Source organism: Eriocheir sinensis, unplaced genomic scaffold (assembly GCF_024679095.1).
Source record: "Eriocheir sinensis breed Jianghai 21 unplaced genomic scaffold, ASM2467909v1 Scaffold473, whole genome shotgun sequence".
NCBI lineage: Eukaryota > Metazoa > Arthropoda > Malacostraca > Decapoda > Varunidae > Eriocheir > Eriocheir sinensis.
In genome coordinates, this window is record NW_026111802.1 from 24,943 (window position 1) to 46,175 (window position 21,233).

At 43.4% G+C, this 21,233-nt stretch overlaps 1 protein-coding gene and 1 pseudogene across 1 annotated transcript; both read right to left on the reverse strand.

The window, feature by feature from the left end:
* Positions 1 to 7,363: 7,363 nt before the first annotated feature.
* On the reverse strand, positions 7,364 to 9,929 carry LOC126992482 (cuticle protein 8-like; annotated as a pseudogene).
* Positions 9,930 to 15,601: 5,672 nt separating this feature from the next.
* On the reverse strand, positions 15,602 to 19,664 carry LOC126992483 (cuticle protein 7-like). Its single transcript, XM_050851231.1, has 3 exons — positions 19,556 to 19,664; positions 16,829 to 16,966; positions 15,602 to 16,299 (listed from the first exon to the last, which is right to left on the reverse strand). The coding sequence occupies exons 1-3, from the start codon at positions 19,598 to 19,600 to the stop codon at positions 15,991 to 15,993; spliced, it is 492 nt and encodes a 163-aa protein (XP_050707188.1). The 5' UTR covers positions 19,601 to 19,664; the 3' UTR covers positions 15,602 to 15,990.
* Positions 19,665 to 21,233: the final 1,569 nt, after the last annotated feature.

Here is a 21,233-nt window from a genome sequence, read left to right on the forward strand (position 1 = left end):
GAGCCCTCCTGGACGAGGGTTTGATTCTCTCTGGAACACTAGAGTCTAAGGTCCGTGCATTCACGCGGCATTAACAGTTATCCAAACTGAGAGTGAAGAAGAAAAAATCTGTCACTAATTTTCAACCTCAAAAAAGAAAGTATTTGTAAATGTTTACAAAAATTAATATATATTTTTGTCTATCTTACAGATCGATGTTTATACCCTACAATACTCTTTCATATTTTATCAATATTGCTTCAATGTTTTCATGAATATTACCCAAACACACCACCAACACATCGGCCAGGTAGCATTTCCTTCACGTTTATAAATTCTTTTGCATCAATCCTCCATCCCGGTGATAATGATCCAAACTGTCCCATCGCAAGGCTCCAGCACGTCACTCTCGCTCAGCCTGTTCTCGGCACCAGCCAAGAAAGACACCGCCGACTGAATTCAAATTAACTTCACAAAATGGCCCCGCCCACTCCAGTCCAGGAACCACGGATACGATTTAACCTTTCCCAGCATCCACTACCTACATGCAGCCTTCTGTTGCAGACGGGGCGTGCCATACTTTAAGATTGGGCAGTAGCATACATTTATCGGGAAAGGAGGAGGGGGGGGGGTTGCCTCATTCGCGAGGTTAATTAAAAAGTGAATGTCTGACACCAGGCCGGCCGCGACGGGTCCGCAACCACGGGGATATCTCACGGCAAAGCTCAGTCACTCTTTCCTTTGGGGTTTCGAAAATGAGTTGGTTCCTGCCTTCTGGAGACGATTAGTAAGAAAAATCTTTAAGACTTTTAAATGACAAAAGGAGTTTCCTCTTGTTTATCATTGTTGTACTCAGCACCGCGCCGGGTTTGTTCTGTTCTTTTTATCATTGTTTCATTGTTGTTTTTATAGGATCCCTCAACTGCATCAGGTCACCAAGTTACTGCCTTCATTACCCTCACCTTCGGTTGCTTGTCTGACAACACACGTGATAGTTTTAACTGTTTATTATGATTATCCTTCCATTCTGTTTTCACATCGAACCTGAGTTGACTGTGTCCGAGCCTTTCTTTTCCGTTCCTCGGTCAAGACAAACTCGTTGTTGACTTACAGACACAAACCGGACGTGTTCTCTTCAAACTTTTATTTATGTGGAATGCATTTTACGAATTATCTCTATTGATTCTTTCTGTTGTTTTCAATCCATCATTTTCTTCAAGCAGCCTCCAAGTGATCGCAGTACACTGTATGATTTCATTTATGTATTTTACATGTTTGTTGGTCTATTTCTTTTATCTTCCATCCTCCTGAGTAGCTTTCACCGCCTCCACACCGCCACACCTCCCCCAAAACACTGCTACTACTACATACCACACAAACACTTCGAGTATAGCTCTCACCACAATGTACCACACCCACCCCACTGCCACTGACACACACCACACCAACACTGAGTATAGCGCTCACCACCACACCACAACACCACATCACTACACCACTATAGCAACACCACCACGCCACCACGCCAATACCACCACATCAACACCACCACACCAGCACATAAACACACCACTAACAACAACGCCACTAACACCAGCCCCACCACACCACAACGCTCTACTACACCAACACAATGATGAGGGTTAACCACCACACCAACGCTCACACACCACACCACAACACACCACAACACACCACACCACATCACACCACACCACACCGTCACCCCACACCGTCACCGCCACACACACAGCACCACCCGGGCCCTGGGAGAGCTTCCACCTTCCTCCTACCTGTTCCCAAAGACTCATTAAGTAAATTTACTGAAATAGATGTGTTTTATTTTCCTTTTATGGCTTTCGGCATGGTTCAGTTGCTTTTTTTTCTATTAAACTCAGGACAATCTTGTTTTCCCCTTTCATATGCACGAACGTTTTATATATCTTCATTCATGTATTCCTTCAGTCATTGAGTGAGTGAGTGAGTGAGTTAGTCAGTCCGTCAGTCGGTCAGTCAGTCCGTCACTCAGTCAAGAACTCTTTCATGTGTCATTTTCAGTGTCAAGTCAAGCCAACACTTGCTTACACTCCATATGCATGACCCTTTCAGTTGTCATTCATGTATTCAGTCGGTCATTCAGTCATTTATTCAGTCGGCCAGCATCCATTTTGCATCCATGTATCTGTGCAGTCAGATCGGTATGTGGAGTCAGATCGGTATGTGGAGTCAGATCGGTATGTGGAGTCATATCGGTATGTGGAGTCAGATCGGTATGCGGAGTCAGATCGGTATGTGGAGTCAGATCGGTATGTGGAGTCAGATCGGTATGTGGAGTCAGATCGGTATGCGGAGTCAGATCGGTATGTGGAGTCAGATCGGTATGTGGAGTCAGATCGGTATGTGCAGTCAGATCGGTATGTGCAGTCAGATCGGTATGTGGAGTCAGATCGGTATGTGCAGTCAGATCGGTATGTGGAGTCAGATCGGTATGTGCAGTCAGATCGGTATGTGCAGTCAGATCGGTATGTGGAGTCAGATCGGTATGTGGAGTCAGATCGGTATGTGCAGTCAGATCGGTATGTGCAGTCAGATCGGTATGTGGAGTCAGATCGGTATGTGGAGTCAGATCGGTATGTGGAGTCAGATCGGTATATGTGCACATCCGAACATGTGTTGGTCTCGTTCATCGGACAAGTAATTTTCGGGGAGAGGTCGTGCCAAAATGAGTGTCTCCCAGAGTAAACCGAACCACTGCAATTACTCCTCAAATCAGGGATAAAACTTACTCTTGAAATCTGAATTGAGAAAGAAAAAACAACTAATGTAAAATGAAAAAATAAAAGGTATTTTTTGTTAATTTTCATGAATGGAGAGATAGATTGCTAGAAATAAACGACGGAAAAAATAAAGATGAATAAAATCGAGCAAGGCAGATAGATCAATAGATAGATGAACAGATAGACAGCTTAATGACTACACCTAAAATATAAAAGATAAAGAAGAAAACTGAACACGATATAAAAAAATGCAAACAACTGTACTCTAAAAAACAAACAAAAAAAGAGCCAAATGCAAAACAATAAAAATGAAAAACTATCAGAGCAATCAACCTCACTGCTCCTCCGGCTGCTCGTTATTTTTTCTTTGTTCGAGCAGCGTTTAGCGAGCCTTCTGTTGAGCCTGTTATTGTTTGCCCTTGAGCTGCCTTCATTGCTGTAAAAAAAAAAAAACGAAAAAAAAAACTGACCCAGCCTAAAACAGTCTCAGCTAAATTCTCCATGCGATTTGATTCCTGGTGTGAGTGCTAAATGGAGCGGTGCGTACAAACAGGGAGGCAGAGAGCCGTATTTTAAGACACCATCGCTTCTCACATCAACTATTTCTAAAGGTCAAAGAGGGGATTAATCTGGTTTTCATGAGTGTTTTTTAAGGTTCATGGCACAGAAGAGGGGTCAATCTACCACCAGGGTCATAAAACTACTCCTGGAAATGCCCCAAAACTCTTAGGAAAGCCTTGTCAAATAGGTGAGCTTGGGCGCCGAAATGTTTTAAAATACGACCCATAAGCTACTCAGTGCGACGGGACGGTGTGAGTGTGAGTGTCTGCATGTCCTGACGACCCCTCGACCACTCTGCGCGACCCTATGTGTGTAGGCGGAAGGTGTTAGCGACGCGGCGGCTGAATGTAAGAAGAGAGAGAGAGGAGAGTGAAAAGACCTGAAGCGTTCTGATGTAGCGAAGATTTTTATGTCTTGAATTTCATCCGCGCGCACACACAGACAGACGGATCGACACACACACACACACACACACACACACACACACACACACACACACACACACACACAAATCGTTCGTGTTATATGTATGTGTTTTCTTACGAATGAAAAAATATAAACTCTTGCGTCGTATCCTCAAAATTTAGAAAAGTTATCGATTTTTACTACCCGTAGTTTACTTAATTTTTCGTTTATATCTCTGAACGCTGTTAGTGACTTGATTTCCTCTTGCTAGATTATAAAAACAGGACACTATGGGATTGGCAAATAGTCGGCGCCAACGAAAGTAACGAAACACACGCAAGATCTTAATTAATGACACGTCCCCATGGAAGACAAAACATAGCGGCGTGCAGATGCGCTTCTTACGAGGTGTGTGTGGGGGGGAGATGGATGGGAAAGAGATTTATCACAGCTTCCCTTTTCAAGTCTGCTCCTGCTATACTCGCGACAACTTCTCTCGCACCTGTACATACTGAACCGAATAGGATTGAAGTGGAAATGGAGACAAGACAACATGAATCTAAGCTCAGCTCTTGTACGCACGTATACTACTACTACCATGCATGCCCTAGTGAAATACAGCTACTTAGGTAAACACACACACACACACACACACACACACACACAGGACCTCTACCAGTATACAACCCAGCAAAACTCACCTCAGTAAAGAATGTAAATACTATGAAGACAATAACCTCTCATTCCGGCACTTTTTGAAATTAACTCCTGATTTATCCGTATTATTTGATCTTGGTGTACATAACTATGAACGTTAACAAGTTCGTATATCCGGGTACTGTGAGAACGGCGCCTGACTCACACCTACCTACCTCTCCTGCCTCACCCCTCCCTCCCTCTCCTGCCTCACCCCTCCCTCCAGTCCTACTCCCCCTTCCCTTTCCTGCCCCCCACCCCTCCCTCCTTCCCTCCTCCTCCTCCCCTGAGCACTGCGGAGGGGCGCCACACCGAAGGGTCCCTGAGTGTCGTAAGTGTCGCCGCCCTGCCCTGTGTCTGGCCACGCTCCTCACCGCCGAGCGTCGCCACGTGTTTATATCAAAAGTTTGCTCATCACCGTTCACCCGCCGCAGCCACGCCCTGCACGCGGCCACACTACGTCCTGTCCTGCCAGCACGAGCAACGCCCCACGCCGCGCCGCCGCGGCCACCCCACCCTGGACGTGGGCCCAACCACTCGCCCGGCGGCGCCGCCACGCTCGGCGCACGCCGCCGCCATCCCCGCGGCGGACAGATGTGTAATAACCGTTTTTTTTTATTTGATGAATGTTAAATACTTGAACAGTTTCAAGTACTTATATCAAAAGAATTTTTAGATGTTGAACACTTTCGTATTTTATTTAACGTTTAAACAATAACAGTATTCAAGCGTCTTTTCAGTGTTCGTACCTTTTGTCCTCCCGTTTAGCGACGATGCTCCTGACGATCCGTCGCCGAGAACACCTTTGTTCATACATAGTCTAGCGTCCATCAAATACTCTCTCGGGTGTTGAGCCCCGCGAACCACCAGCCGGCGGGCCCGCGTGCCGCCGCGGCTGCCTTCAGTGTGGCGCCTCGCCCCCCGGCGGGCGGGGGAGGGACGGAGGTCGGTGCCAGGGGAATGTCGAGACGAGGCTGTACATAGTGTACATACGGGCGACACACATTGTATTAGTAGCACCATGTATAAAACATATATATTTGTATGTATTAACTGCACATAGTAGAACACATATATGCTCACTGTGTATTTTCAAGGGAATGACTAAAAATTGGGGGTATTGCGTATATTCATGTCTCCTCGCATCCAGGTTACGTAATTGTTATCAATATTGTCCAAAGGAGACACACGTCATTTGTTTTCGTGTTGTTGTTTTGTTGTTCGGAGCAACAGCAGCCGGCCAGCCTGGCAGCCTGGCAGCCCCACGGCTGCGGGGGTCACCCTCACGCCGGGCGCCGCGCCGCGGGCCGCGTGGACTGTCCTGCCACACACTGATGAGCTGCTCCGAGCCACCGAGTTGCAGCGACTCACGGAAGGGCCGATTCGCCTCCATGTTACTTGTCACAGCGAGTTCCCGGAGAGTCCAGTCGACGCCTCTGTGACGCATCGAGCATCGTGCTGCTTTGCGACAGACACGGCGATGAGACGGAGCAGCGGCACCTCTGCCCGACGCGGCGGGTGGCCAGTGGCGTCGGGAGACTGGTGGGAGGAGTGGGTGACATCCCCCTAACACCAAACAGCAAGGCACTGGGTGGTGGTCTGTTTGTTATGTTTCCAAGAGCTCATCGTCCTGCTGCTGGTGGGCGACAAAGGTTGAGTGTCCTGACCTGACCACGACGACTACCCAACAGCGCCTCGGGAAGCTGTGTTGTATGCTCACTTATGTATCAGTTGTCAACAATAGAAGTTAACTTTTTTCTTTTCTTTTATTGATCCAGAAGGCGAAGCTTCCTTGCCTCCACCAGCCCTGTGACTCATCGCTCTCACTATCATCACCAACCCTCATGCCTTATCTTTATCATCGTTCTTGCATAATTCCCCTCATCACGTCATTGTTATTACAGCCACCTGGTCATCGTCACCCCGTGCCCTCGACACCCAGTACCTCCTACAATATAACCTGACTCAGCTATGAAGGCAGCGTGGGACCTGCTCAGGGAGTCCCCTGGCCATAGAGCTGCCAAATCAGAATATATGATACACAATTTCAAATAGTACGTAGATGACACGTGAGGGAGAGAGTGATGCACTGGGGTGATGCGGCAGCGCCGTGAAGAGGTTCTGGCCCCGCCCAGACTGACTTCATACTTGTGTCGGACTTTGGTCATCATCACCACCTCCACAACAATCACCACCACCATCACTGTCACCATCCCTACCACCGTCATCCCCCATCCCCATCCCTTCCACCCTTATCACCACCACCACCACCACCGTCACCACCCAGCCAGAATTGGGCGTCGGGGCGGACAGGACGCAGCTAACAGGGCGCAGGTAAGCAAAGGTGAGTGTCAAACATTTATTACAAACCCTAATTATGCCACCTGGGCACCCCAAAATGCGCGTTGGGCACCGGGACCAGCCAGGGCGTAATTCGCTACCTGGGCAGGGGTGGGGTGGGGAGGGGAGAGGAGGGGTTAGGGTAGACGCGGGGGAAGGGAAGGGGACCCGGGGGGAGCGGGGGTATATTTGGGAGGTTATGAATGTGAGAAGACAAACGCAGGACGGGGGGGCGGTAGGAGGGGATGGGGTTGTGAATGTAGTAGGTGGTTAAGGGAGAGAGACAGCAGGTGGAAGGGGGGAGTTAACAGGGAGGTAGTAGGGGTGAAGACAGGCAGTGAGTAAGTAAGGTAGAGGTAACCGTTCTTTTCTACAATATCGGGAAGAGGCCAAGGGTGTGGGAGGCAAAGTGACAAGGAGGGAGTGAGGGAAGATATGGGTTACTTGGGAGGAGGAGACCGGGAGCAGGGGCGGTGAGGGGCGGTGCTGTGCTGGGGGGGCTAAAGAAAACTGTGCATGTGCTTGTTTTGGGGGCTCAGGTGCGTCCGAGGGGGGGAGAGGGCGATGTGCATGACTACAGGACGATCGATACTGACGGCCGGTGTTTAGGCTGGGTAGACTGGCGGCTCGGGCGGGAGGGGCGGGTACGCGGGCTCGACTGGGGCTCGGCGTAGGCGGGCTCTGGGGGCGGGCGGGGTAGGAGGATTGCGCTCAGGGTACTGCGCTCCCCTCGTAGGTCAACACAGCCTCCAGTCCGTCGCCGTTGTCCACGTAATTGACGATCTGCGTGCGGCCGTCGGGGAGGTCCACGGTGTAGCTGCCCTCGGTCTTGTACCCGTCGCGGCTCTCAGAGTGGCCGTAGCTGGCGCCGGTGTAGCCGTCAGCCACGCCGTAGTTGTATTTGTACTGAGGCGGCGACTACAGCGCGGCGAACATGGATGAGAGGGAGGAAGACTATTAAGAATCCCCTACTTACTCTCTAGGCAGTACGGAAAGAGACGCTGATCCTAAGATGAGAGACAGCATAAGGAACAAACTGTATTGAGACGAGAGCCGGATTATGACAAGCAGGAATGAGTACTGTGAGAGGATTGTGATATGGGATCTATAAGTATCTCTTTGCACGGTATGGAAGGAGGCAATGATTGTAAAATGAAAAAAAGGGCGGCACTGTGACGTTGTAATAATGAGAACTTAATTACAGCAAATAAGAAAAGTGTGCCATAAGTAACCTATATACAGGCTCTCTGCACGGCATGGAAGTAGACGCTAGCTATAAGATGAAGAAAAGAACAACTTATTACGATAAACGAAGATGAAAGCGAGGAAGACTGGCAGAAAAAAAGGCGATAACTGTCAACTACCTACAGGCTCTTTATGTAGTTTGGAATGACCCGGTGCTTGTGAGGAAAGGAATGACGGCAGGGTAGGGAACACTCACATCTGGGTAGTCCTCGACGGGGTGGTAGCTGGGGGCGGGGGCTGCGTAGGAGGGGGAAGGGGGGATGTACTGGGGGGGCTCGTGGTAGACAGGCACCTGGTCAGCCAGCGAGGCCCCGACCACGCAGACGACGACCAACAGACTGACCTGGAACGACACAACAAGCGAACGACCACTTAAATCAACACACACACATACGAAACAAACAAACATACACACACAGCTAGTTTGTTTATTGATCGTATAGAAAATAAAACACTTTACTAAAAAAAAAAAAGAAAACATTGAAATTTGGTCCAACGCAGAAGCAAATTTAAAACTACAAATTAAACATTACACACACACACACACACACACACACACACACACACACACACACACACACGCAGACTTCGTGCCCCCGAGAGAGAGGAGTTGAGCAAGTCAGCGGCGGGTCAACAAACCAGGGTCCTCGTCTTTGCACAACACGAGGCGAAGAGCAACAGTGGGGAAATAATGAACGAGACCCGGAGGCGAAGCAGGCGACCAGGCGAGACGGACGAGGCACGGCGACGAGGAGGAGGAGGAGATGGACGAGGGGAAACTATGCATCGCTGAGGAGGGAGAGAGCGAGACAGGCAAAGCACAGAATGAAAGCGAGGGACAAAGGGACGCGGATATCAATGAAGAGGAACAGATAGACAGAGAAACAGATGAATGGAAACAAGAAGGATACAAAACAAAAAGGAAGGAATAGATGAACAAAGGGAAACATATATCAGTGAAGAGGATCAGATAGACGGAGAAAGACTTCGATTAAGAGGATGAGAGAAAACAAGAAAAAAAATAAGTAAAAAACGACAGTAAAGAGAAATATACATCGATGAAGCGCGAGAAAGGGAAACAGGCGAAGGAAGAGATGGACAAAGGTAAACAGATATCAATGAAAATAAAAAAAAGAGAAACAGACATCAATCAATTAAGAGAGACGCAGGTAGAAAGAGGTAAAAAGAGCATGCATCGAGAGAGAGGGAGGAATGGAAACAGACGAAGCAAAGGGTGGGCAAAGGGAAACTGTTATCAATGAAACGAAAAAGATAGACAGAGGAACAGAATGAATTAGCAGGATCAAAGGAAAACAAAAGAAACACAGAAAGAGGCAAATAAACAGAAATATGCGTCGATGAAGAGGGAGAAATACTAGAGGCGAAGCAAAGAAAGAAAGACAAAGAGAAACAGATATCACTAAAAAGAAAGAGACAGAGAAACATACATTGACTGAGACGATGGAAGAAAAACAAAGTAAATACAAGTAGACAAAGATAAACGAAAGGAGAAACATCAATGAAAAGAGAGAAAAGAAGGCAGGCGAAGCACAAAAGACGGACAAAGGGAAATAGAGGCAAAGATACAACAGAAAATTGGAGTGGCAGAGATAAATTTACGTAGAGGATTATGTAATGAGAGAAAACGTTTGAAGATGCTAATATAAAGACAGGGACTAAGGTAAATATAGAAATGGAAGCAAACATATATGGAGAAAAAGAATAGAAGTAAATAAACACAGGAAGAACTCAGGAATAGTATGAGGTAAGAAAAATAATGTAATAAAAAGATAAAACTACAACTAGGACGATCAAAAGGAGGGGGGAGGATGGGGAAAGGAAGGCAGGGACATCACTGGAGGCGAGGCAGCACAGAATCACAGACCAGAGAGACAAACAGGTAATGACCCACACCTTGAGAGACATGGTGAGGACTGCTGTGCCTCGGAGCCTCGCACACACGTATATATAGAGGAGACGACCAAACCGCCACTTTCTAGCCTCAAACCTATTCCCGCCTCCTAACTTTCTCCCCGGCATCTCCTGGACACCACCACCTTATAGGGCTTTAATAACCGGCCCCTCCTTCTTCTCCTACTTTCCTAACCACACCCCTACCCACAGCCTCTTTACCCCAATATTTTCCCTTCTTTAAACTTCTCCCTTCTTCATCTTCCAAACTATCTTCTGTAATTTTCTAGCTAACAAAAGAGACAGCCAACATCTTCACCCACTTCCCTAGGTACTTCATCCCTACCCACAGCCTTTTTACCCCAATATTTTCCCTTCTTTAAACTTCTCCCCTCTTCATCTCCCAAACTATCTTCTGTAATTTTCTAGCTAACAAAAGAGACAGCCAACATCTTCATCCACTTCCCGAGGTATTTCATCCCTATCCACAGTCTCTCTACCCCAATATCTTCCCTTCTTTAAACTTCTCCCCTCTTCATCTTCCAAACTATCTTCTGTAATTTTCTAGCTAACAAAGAGACAGCCAACATCTTCACCCACCTCCCTAGGTACTTCATCCCTACCCACAGCCTTTTTACCCCAATATTTTCCCTTCTTTAAACTTCTCCCCTCTTCATCTTCCAAACTATCTTCTGTAATTTTCTAGCTAACAAAGAGACAGCCAACATCTTCACCCACTTCCCGAGGTATTTCATCCCTATCCACAGTCTCTCTACCCCAATATCTTCCCTTCTTCAAACTTCTCCCCTCTTCATCTTCCAAACTATCTTCTGTAATTTTCTAGCTAACAAAAGAGACAGCCAACATCTTCATCCACTTCCCGAGGTATTTCATCCCTATCCACAGTCTCTCTACCCTTAAATTTCCCCTTCTCCATATTCCCCTCTCCCATCTTCCAAACTATCTTCTGTACCCCACTATATAGCCATCAAACAGCCGCCCATCCTCTTTTTTCCACTTCCTTAACCCTAGAACTGTAACGCTTAATTTGACTAACACAGCTAGAGAGTAGCGTGGATCCGGCCGGACCCGATGAAGAAAATATTGAAAAAAAATACAAAAAATCGTATTTCTTGACCTCCAAAGCAACAAATCTCTAAGAATAGACATTCCTCCATACAATCACAGTATTTAAATCAAAGTTTTATGTAGCGTACTCAGTTTCAGAGCTTAAAAAGAACTAGAAGCCAATGATACTACATTTTTGCGCAGTGGGAATTATTAGAAGCAGAATTCAATAAGTAAAATGGCATATGAAGGTAGAAATATTAATATGAAATTCGGTTTTTATGTAGTGTACTCAGTTTCAGAGCTTAAAGAGGACGAAAAACTAATGATAGTACATTTTTGAGCATAAGAAATTATTAGAAGCAGAGATTAATGAGGAAAAAACATATGAAGGTTAAAACTGTAATATGAAATTGGGTTTTTATGTAGCGTACTCAGTTTCAGAGCTTAAAAAAGGACTAAAAACTAATGATAATATATTTTTGAGCAGTGGAAATAATTAGGAGCAGAAATTAATAAGGAAAAAAACATATGTAGCAGAAATAACATCACGAAATCCTGTTTTTATGTAGCGTTCTTAGTTTCAGAGCTTAAAAAGGACTAAAAACTAATGGTAATATATTTTTGAGCAGTGAGAATTATTGAAAGCAGAAAATGATAAGTAAAATGGCATATGAAGGTTAAAATTGTAATATGAATGTCGGTTTACATGTAGCGTACTTCTTTCGGAGCTTAAAAAAGGAAGAAAAACTAATGATAATATATTTTGAGCAGTGGAAATTATTGAAAGCAGAAATTAATAAGAAAAATGTCACATGAAGGTTAAAATTGTAATATGCAATTCGTTTTTTTTTTATGAAGCGTACTTACTTTCGGAGCTTAAAAAAGGACGAAAAACTAATGATAATATATTTTTGAGCAGTGGAAATTATTAGAAGCAGAAATTAATGAGGAAAATGGGATATGAAAAAAATATATTATGCAATTCGGTTTTTATGTCGCGTACTCAGTTTCAGAGCTTAACCCTACAACTGTAACACTTAATTTGACTAACACAGAGAGTACCGTGGGTCAGGGCGGACAGGACCCACTGAAGAAAAAAAATTCATATTTCTTGACCTCCAAAGCAACAAATTTCTACAAACAGACATTCCTGCATACAATCACAGTATTTAAATCAAAGTTTTTATGCACACTTATCTTTGTGAATAAAAAAATAAAATAAAAAGTAAAAAATAATAGGTAACCTCAACCCCCCCCCCACACACACACACACACACGCATCCTCACAAACATCGTCTGTGCCTCCCCACGGCCTCTTATTAGCTGTCTATCCTCATTCTTTCTCCATCTCTCGTACCTCCCCACTCCCCACAACCCACTACTACTGATATTCTCCACCCTTCAAGCCTTCCTCCGCGTCTCCCCACCGCCAGTGCCTCCCCATAGTCCCTTAACACACGTCCATCCCCATCCTGGTTCCTCATGGTCCTCAGCACCACCACCAATACCCACGCACACCACCGCCGTCAAGTACTTGCAACCTAATCCAGTCCTTCAGTGCCTTGCCTGCCCTCAGAACCCCTACCCTCGGTATAGGCAAACCAGCAGCATTTTAGACAGCTCAAAACCCTCTATAGTTTGATTACAGAGAATACATTTGCTACAGCACAATAAGATATACGTAAAATGTTGTTTGATAGTTTTGTTCATTCTTAAAGAAAAAAAATATCAAAGACCTTATTAGTGAGCAGAAATAATAAAAAGTGGCAGTGTACTGGTTGCATGCTAGTCCCATTTTCTGAAGCAACGTCAGATAGCAAGCCTTCTCCTTTTATAATGGATTGTACTTGGCTGACGTCCTTTCCTAGCACCACATAGCCAGTTTCAGCATCACCATGAGTACTAGTGGCTTAGATCGAGAAATAATGACCTTACCTAAACTATCTTGGCCTAAGGAGCCGATGGTAGCCAAACATAGCCAGCTCGCATCCTTCCCTTCTCCTCCCGCTCCCACCACTACCTACGACCTCAGGACCCCTGATCGCAGATGAGGAGCTGTATCACTGCTTGATGTCCCACTTTCTCATTTACAGTCTTACGAGGAAGGCGATAAATAATGGATAAATAAAAAAAATAGATAAGTAGGCAACTGAATGAATAAATGAACGAATGTGATTATAACGACCTTATTTTGAAACATTGAGCTTACACACACACACACACACACACACACACACACACACACACTTGATAAGACTTTCGTAGAGGAGGTTGTGTTAGTATTTCCATGGGTAGTTTTATGAGCCAAGTAACAGGTTGCCTTACACTCCTTGAAGACAGATTGACAAGGCTTCTGCTGCACCATGAATGTGAAAAACACTAATCTCCTTTATGGTCTTGATAATTTTTTGTTGTGTGGACTGACGGCGTCTGAAAATACTTATCTATATCACACTTTTCAACACACCCACGTGATACCGGAAGCATGTTTTTATTTGTGTTATTATGGAGCTAATGTTACCGTAAAGAACTGCTATTGGTGTCATTTACAACCGATAGAGAGAAAAAATATCATGGACGTAGTCGTGAACTCGTGCAAGTGGTTATCATAGAGAACTAGCGGTAGGGAGCAGGGCATAGTATGTTTTTTTTATTATTATTGCTGGAACTGATATCAAGGGAAGGATGAGCTTGTGAAAGTGGAAACGTTAGGCTTGGACCCAGTCATGAACTCGTGCAAGTGGTTATCATAGAGAACTAGCGGTAGGAAGCAGGGCCTAGTATGTTTTTTTATTTATTATTATTGTTGGAACTGATATCAAGGGAAGGAAGAGCTTGTGAAAGTGGAAACATTAGTTTGGACCCAGTCATGAACTCGTGCAAGTGGTTATCATAGTGAACTAGCGGTAGGAAGCAGGGCCTAGTATGTTTTTTTTTATTTATTATTATTGCTGGAACTGATATCAAGGGAAGGAAGAGCTTGTGAAAGTGGAAACGTTAGGCTTGGACCCAGTCATGAACTCGCGCAAGTGGTTATCATAGTGAACTAGCGGTAGGAAGCAGGGCCTAGTATGTTTTTTTATTTATTATTATTATTGCTGGAACTGATATCAAGGGAAGGATGAGCTTGTGACAGTTGAAACGTTTGGCGATGCACGAGAAAGGTAGAATTAGGAAAATATATAATGTTAACCAGTCTGTAAAGGATTGCTGTCGTTTACCAGAAAGGGATACTAGGCAGGGTTGATACCAGGAAACACTAACACTAGGAAAGGCCGATGTTGAGAGAGATTGATATAATTTTCTAGGAAGGTGGAGCTAAAAATAATGCAGACCTTAACCTAAATATAAAGAAAGTATATGTTTTTGTTTCTTATTTTTCTTCATAAAACTCGTTATTAAATAGATCAAGAGAGAGGAATGGATAGATAAATAGATAGGTAAATACATAACAGAGAACTTTCCTCCTTTCTCTGCCATATGTCAGGTGTGGGGAGCACCGTGCGTGGTCACCCACACGCCCTCCCACCCCTACACCCACACCCATCTGAATACATGTACCTATTCGATTTTCTCACCCTTTGCTCCACTCTCATCCATACTCTCTCTCATATATATATATATATATATATATATATATATATATATATATATATATATATATATATATATATATATATACTTAACTGTTTTTTATTTTCTGTATCTATATTTTTTCCATCCTAACATAACTGCCCCTCCTCCTCTTACTTTACATTTCTCCTTCCTAAGACAGATGTTGATGAAGTGTGTGTGTGTGTGTGTGTGTGTGTGTGTGTGTGTGTGTGTGTGTGTGTGTGTGTGTGTGTGTGTGTGTGTGTGTGTGTGTATTTTACCACGGTCTAATCACGAGTTGGACTCGCAATCGCCAGCAAGTATCCTCCCGATTAGAGCAAGGCTCATTAGTCAATCTCTGGTACTGTTAGACCTCACACACCACACGCCCCATCCCTTGCTCAAGGAGGGACAGTAACCATTCCTAGTCAGCGGAAAAAAGCCTGCCTGAGCGGGGCTCGAACCGCTGCCTGTCATGCCGCGAAACCTGGCAGAGCAGCGCCTTAACCGACTGAGCTAGCGGAGCGGTGTGTGTGTGTGTGTGTGTGTGTGTGTGTGTGTGTGTGTGTGTGTGTGTGTGTGTGTGTGTGTGTGTGTGTGTGTGTGTGTGTGTGTGTGTTTTAAGCTAAGTCTTCACGCTATCCTCAACAGCAACTTGTCAATTTTCCTCAATTAACAAAAAACAAACAGTTAAGAAGGAAAGAAAGAGAGAGGGAAAAAGATGCTCTCTCTCTCTCTCTCGTATAAGGAAAGAAGGGAGGAAAGCAGCGAGTGAGAGCGAGCAATTACCTGCATCGGGAGAGGAAGGTAGAAAGTGCCCGTGACTACATTAACTTTTTCCGCCGGGCTGCAAGGTCATAATTACGCAGCGCCCGCAGACTGACGGAATGCAGAGACAGACCATGAGCAGCCTGGACACTGATGGTCGCCCGTGTTACCTGACAGCGTGGGTGGTTAATGGATGAGGAGACGGATGGGTGGATGGATGGATGGAGGGAAGGTTACTGTATGGATCTTCACTGTTATTTTATGTTCGCTTTCATGTTTATTTATCCGTGGCTTTGGCACAATAAATACAAAGCAAAAAAGTAAAGTTATCTTATATTATCAGCATGTCCCTGGAGAGTACGCCGGGCCTGAGTGGTTTATATGAGGCTTGTTACTGGTGAACACTGACTTGTTACTGGTTAAATTATGACTTGTGAATAGCATGATACTGGCTTCTTACTGATTCGTAGCTAGCCTGATTCTGCCTTGTAACTGACCTGTAACGAGCCTCTAAGTGAATATTAACTGACTTCTCATGACTGGGTTCAAAGTGGCTTGTACCTGGCTCAAATACTCTTGGGGCTGGCTTGTGACTGGCATGGCGAGGCTGATGACGCGAGGCTGTGGGTACCCGCTGCGGGGTTTACTGGTAAGAGGGCGGGGCACCGTAGGCAGGGGCGGGCTTATACACCGGGGCGGGCTTGTACTTGGGCTCCGGCTTGTACTTGGGTTCAGGCTTGTACTCGGGGTACTGCGCCTCTCCCTCGTAGGTGACCACAGCCTCCAGCCCGTCGCCGTTGTCCACGTAGGTGACGGTCTGCTTGCGGCCGTCGGGGAGGTTCACGGTGTAGCTGCCCTCGGTCTTGTACCCGTCGCGGCTCTCAGAGTGGCCGAAGTTAGCGCCGGAGTAGTCGTCAGCCACGCCGTAGTTGTACGTGTACTTGGGAGGAGACTGTTGGGGCAGACGAAGGACAGTTAAAGACGTGAGCCTGAGGATTACTGAAGGATGGGAAAGGCAAAGAATAGGTAAAGCTGGGGTAATGCGGTATAGCTGGGGCCTACAGTGGGACTACAGTGAACTAAATACACACCCAGGTAGGCAGAGGTGGAAAGGTAAAACGATGCAGCTAATGACCAAACCTGAGAGTGACTGAAGGACGGGACATTTGTAACCGTGAGTGTGGTACTGAACTCAATACACCCCGAGGGAGGCAAGGGTGGGGAAAGGTGAGGTGACGCAGGTAAGTAATTATGTAACCTGCAATACCTGAAGAACGTGAAAGTAACTGCAGTATAGGTAAGGAACGTGCAGGCGTGTGGCTCAGGTGAGGAGGAAACTCATGAACTTGATAATTGTTAAGTAAAAAACGAGACAGCAATGGTTAAGCTGGATTGAGGAAAACTATTAAAGATATGGAAAATGAAATAGGTCGATACATACACACACAGAGGTAAAGAGAAAAAAGCTTCGATATACTCACTGTTGGGTGCTCGGGCTCCTTGCCGTAAGAGGCCGGGGGGGCATAGCGGGGAGGGGGAGGGGCGTAGGGGTCGGGGGTGTGATAGGAAGGGCGGCGGTCACCCAGGACGCAGACAGCCACGCAGGCCAGGGCAACGATCTGAGGGAGAGGAGCGCGGGAACATGAAGCGACACACCCACTTCCTTCATCCCCGGTGCATCTTACACGCGAGGAGATGGAGAGAAGAAATGCAGAAGAGTGGTAGGCTCAGTGGCAAAGAGGGATGGTGAAAGGGAAAGGGGGCAGGAATATGAAGCAACACACCAAGATCCTTCATCCACGGTGCATCTTACACGCGTGGAGATGAAGGGGAGAAGAGGGGAACTGTAGAAGGGTGGTGGTATTAGCGGCAGAGAGGGATGTTGAAAGGGAAAGGAATGACCACAATGGAGGCGAGAGGAAATATATAAAACGATAGCTCCATTTCATTGCCAGGAATATTGTGTAACCGTGGAGATGACGGGGAGTGGGAGAAGCGTTCGTGAGGAAAGCAATAATCTGAAGAGGAGGAGACTTGTTGCATACGTGTTGGGGTGAAATAGGAGGACGAAGAGGACCATAAGGGGTGGTAGGGAGGGTTGGAGAAGAGACGAAAGTGGGAAAACCTGAGTAGAACAAAGAGGGGGAAGTTCACAGGTAACTTCTTTTCCCTTTCATCTGATCTTTCGTGTCAGTACCGACCTTTACCCTACTGGCTTTCGTTCTGCGGCTGAGAGGCGTAAGAGGCGGAGGAGGAAATCGTTGGGTAGGTAAAGGAAAGACTGAATGAATGGAGGAGCCTGAAGACTTGAATGGGAAACTTGGGCGTGGAAATTATGGGAAAAACCTTTGTCTACAGACTAAGAACATAAAGAGATGAAGGAAAGAAGGAAGACCGAGAGGGCGGAGAAAAAGAAAAGAATATGAAATCAAGCGTACCAGAGAAACATAAACCTAGGGGAATCATGGACGAAAGAGGGAAAAACACAAGAAAATGAGCACTTTGGGCGGAGGACAAGGTTGATGTTGGCATTACTGAGCCACAAAAAGGACTGAATGGCGCACAGAGGACGATGGAGAGTCACAAACTAGGGATTATTGAGTACGCTGAAGCAGAAAATGGAAGCAGAAAAAGGAATCCTACGAGTAAAAGAAGACAGGAACTTCGAAATGTGAGAAAATAAACTGAGTGAATGCAAAATGACCAGAGAGATGAGAACTTGTAGAAGAAACATAAACAAAAAAGGAGACATGAGGAAACAGACGTGAATTAAGATAGCTAAAACAAAAGAACGATATATAGGCAATGAACAAGAAGGGAAAAAGTAGGTTATCTATGCATCAAAAACACAGCAGCGACGGGAAGTAAGGAGAAGAGTGACAGCGGACGAAACGCGAGGAGGAGGAAGCAAAGACTGAAGGGGTAGAAAGAAGCGAGGCATGAAAGGGAGAGGGAGGTACGGGAGGGTCGTTGTAAGTGACTAGTTAATGAAAGCGACGTAGAAATGAGAGGAAACTGTAGGAGTGAAAGTTAACGGAGGGAAGTGGGAGAGGAAAAGTGAAAGGGTGCATGGAGAGAAACAAACGAGGAAATGAAAGAAAGGATAAACATAAGTAAACGAAAGAGAAACCTGAGGAAAAAAAAAACAGGAAAATGGAGAGACTTGAAAGGAAGAACGGAACAGAGGAAAATATAAGGATAGAAAGAAAGAAAACAAAAGAAGAGGAACGGTGGGATATGGAGGGAAGGGAGAGGAGCAGCTGGATGAATGGAAAAAGACAGAAAAAGAAAATGGGAGGATAGAGGAAACAACACAGACAAACTGAGGAAATTAGAAAAAACACGGAGGAAAGAATGAAAAAGAGAGACTAAAGAAATATAAATAAAAATAATGAAATGAATGAAGGTCAAAGGAGAACTGAGAGGATGGAGGGGGAGAGAAGTAAGACAAAAAGAAACTGGAAAAAGTGAACGAAAAGAAAGAAAAAGTTAAGACAGAGCATTTGGTAAAGGTTAAAGAATTCGAGGAGTAACTAAATGAAATAAGAAACAAAGAGAAGACGTGGGCGAAAGGAAAAAAAAGGTATAGAAGGTATATCATATGAAGGGAAGGAGAAAGTAGCAAAAAATGAAAAAAAACTTAAAATGTAAAGAATGCAAGAAAAAGAAAGAACAAAAATAACAATAACTTTGCAGATGGAAAGATGTATGTTAAGGAGGAAAAAATGAAGGAAAGGAAGGAGGAATCAAGGGAGGAAAGAGGGAAAGAAAGAACGAAAGAAGGAAGAAAACAGAAAGAGATGACGAAAGGAAAAGTTGAATGAAGGAAGAAATAAAGGACGGAAGGCATGAAGGAAGCAAGGAAGGTAATAATGAAAGGAAGGAAGGAGGGAAGGAAAAAAAATGAAAAGAACGAAGGAAAGAAGGAAGGAAAGAGAAGAGGAAAGGAAATCAGTTGAAAGTAAGCCATGAGAGAGAAAAATAAAAATAAAAGGAACAAAAATATACGAGAAATGAAATGAAACAAGAAAAAAACACAATAAAACCCTCATGAATAGAGAGAAAAGGGGAGATAAGGTAAAAAAAAAGAGAAGGAAAAAAATACAGAGCTCCTGAAACCGTAGACCCAGTAATACGAGAAAGAGCGATGGGCGAAGGGCGCTGGTAAGGGAAGGCCACAGTCACCAATCAGCAGGAGCGTCGTGTACCTTCAGAGACATGTCGGGGTGAAGCGGCTCGTTGGAGTGAAGCATCAAGGGCCCGCAGCCGCTTATATACTGAACTTGTCTTGTCTCCGCCGCTCACTTTACTTTCCTCCCGCCCGCCCGCCCGCCCCTACACCGTGCTGCCAAGGTCATGTTTAAAGAGTGAGGGGAAGGGGAAGATTGGGATGGGAAGGAAAGGGAAAGGAAGGGAGGGGAGGGAAAAAGAGAGAGAGTGAGAGAGAGGGTGAGAGAAATAAACAGACAGACATAGACAGATCAGTTTGTATATCTATTTCTTACATATATACATTCTTTTCAAGGATATTTTGTTTATTTATTTTGACACGAATTAACATTATTTAATGTGTATTTTGTATATATATATTTCTATACGTATTTACATTATTTCAAGTGTATTTTGTATATATATTCTATAGAAATCTGCGTTATTTTATGTGTATTCGTATATTTACTTTGAAACAAATTTACATTGTTTTATGTGTATTTGAATATTTTTCAATACAAATTTACCTTATTGTATGTGCATTTTGTATTAATTTTAATACAAATTTGATTAATCTATGTGTATTTTTGTATATGTATTTTTATAAAATATGCTTATTTTATGGGTATTTTGCATCTTTATTTTCATACAAATTTACATTATTTTATTGATATTCGTATTTATTTTGATATGATTTTACATTATTCTATGTATTTTGTATATATATTTTATATAAAATGTATTTGTTTTCATTTCTATACAAATCTACATTATTTTATGTGTTTTTTGTACATGTATTGAAATACAAATTTAACTAGTTATATGTGTATTTTGTATAACTATTTTGTATGTATATTTTCATAGAAATTTACTCTATTTTATGAGTATTCGTATATATATTTTTGATACAAATTTACATTATTAATGTGTATTTTGTATATCTATTTCAATACAAATTTACTTTTATTGTACGTATTTTGTATATTTATTTTAATACAAATTTAATTATTTTATATGTATTTTTGTATATATATTTTTATGCAAATATGCGTTATTATATGGATATTTTGCATCTTTATTTTCATACAAATTTACATTATTTTATTGATATTCTCTTTATTTATTTTGATACGATTTAACATTATTCTATGTGATTTTGTATATATTTTTATACATATTTATATCATTTAATGTTCATTTTGTATATATATTTTATCCAAATTTACATTATTTTATGTGTATTTGTTTATATATTTTTATACAAATTTGTGATATTTTATGTGTTTTTGTATATATATATATATATATATATAAATATATATATATATATATTTTATTATTATTTGTGTATTTTGTATATACATTTTCATAAAATTATGTTATTTTATTGTGTGTATATATATATTTTGATACAAATTTTATACAAATCATGTTATTTAATGTGTATTTGTATATATTTTCATACAAATTTATATTATTTATGTGTATATTTTCATATATTTCACACAAATTTACCTTTTATTTTATGTTTATTTTGTATATTTATTTCATTCAATTTAAATTATTTTATGTGTATATTTGTATTTGTATTTGTTATTTTATGTGTATTTTGTATATATATTTTCATCCAAAATTACATTATTTTATTGGCATTTCTTAAATTAATTCGATACGAAT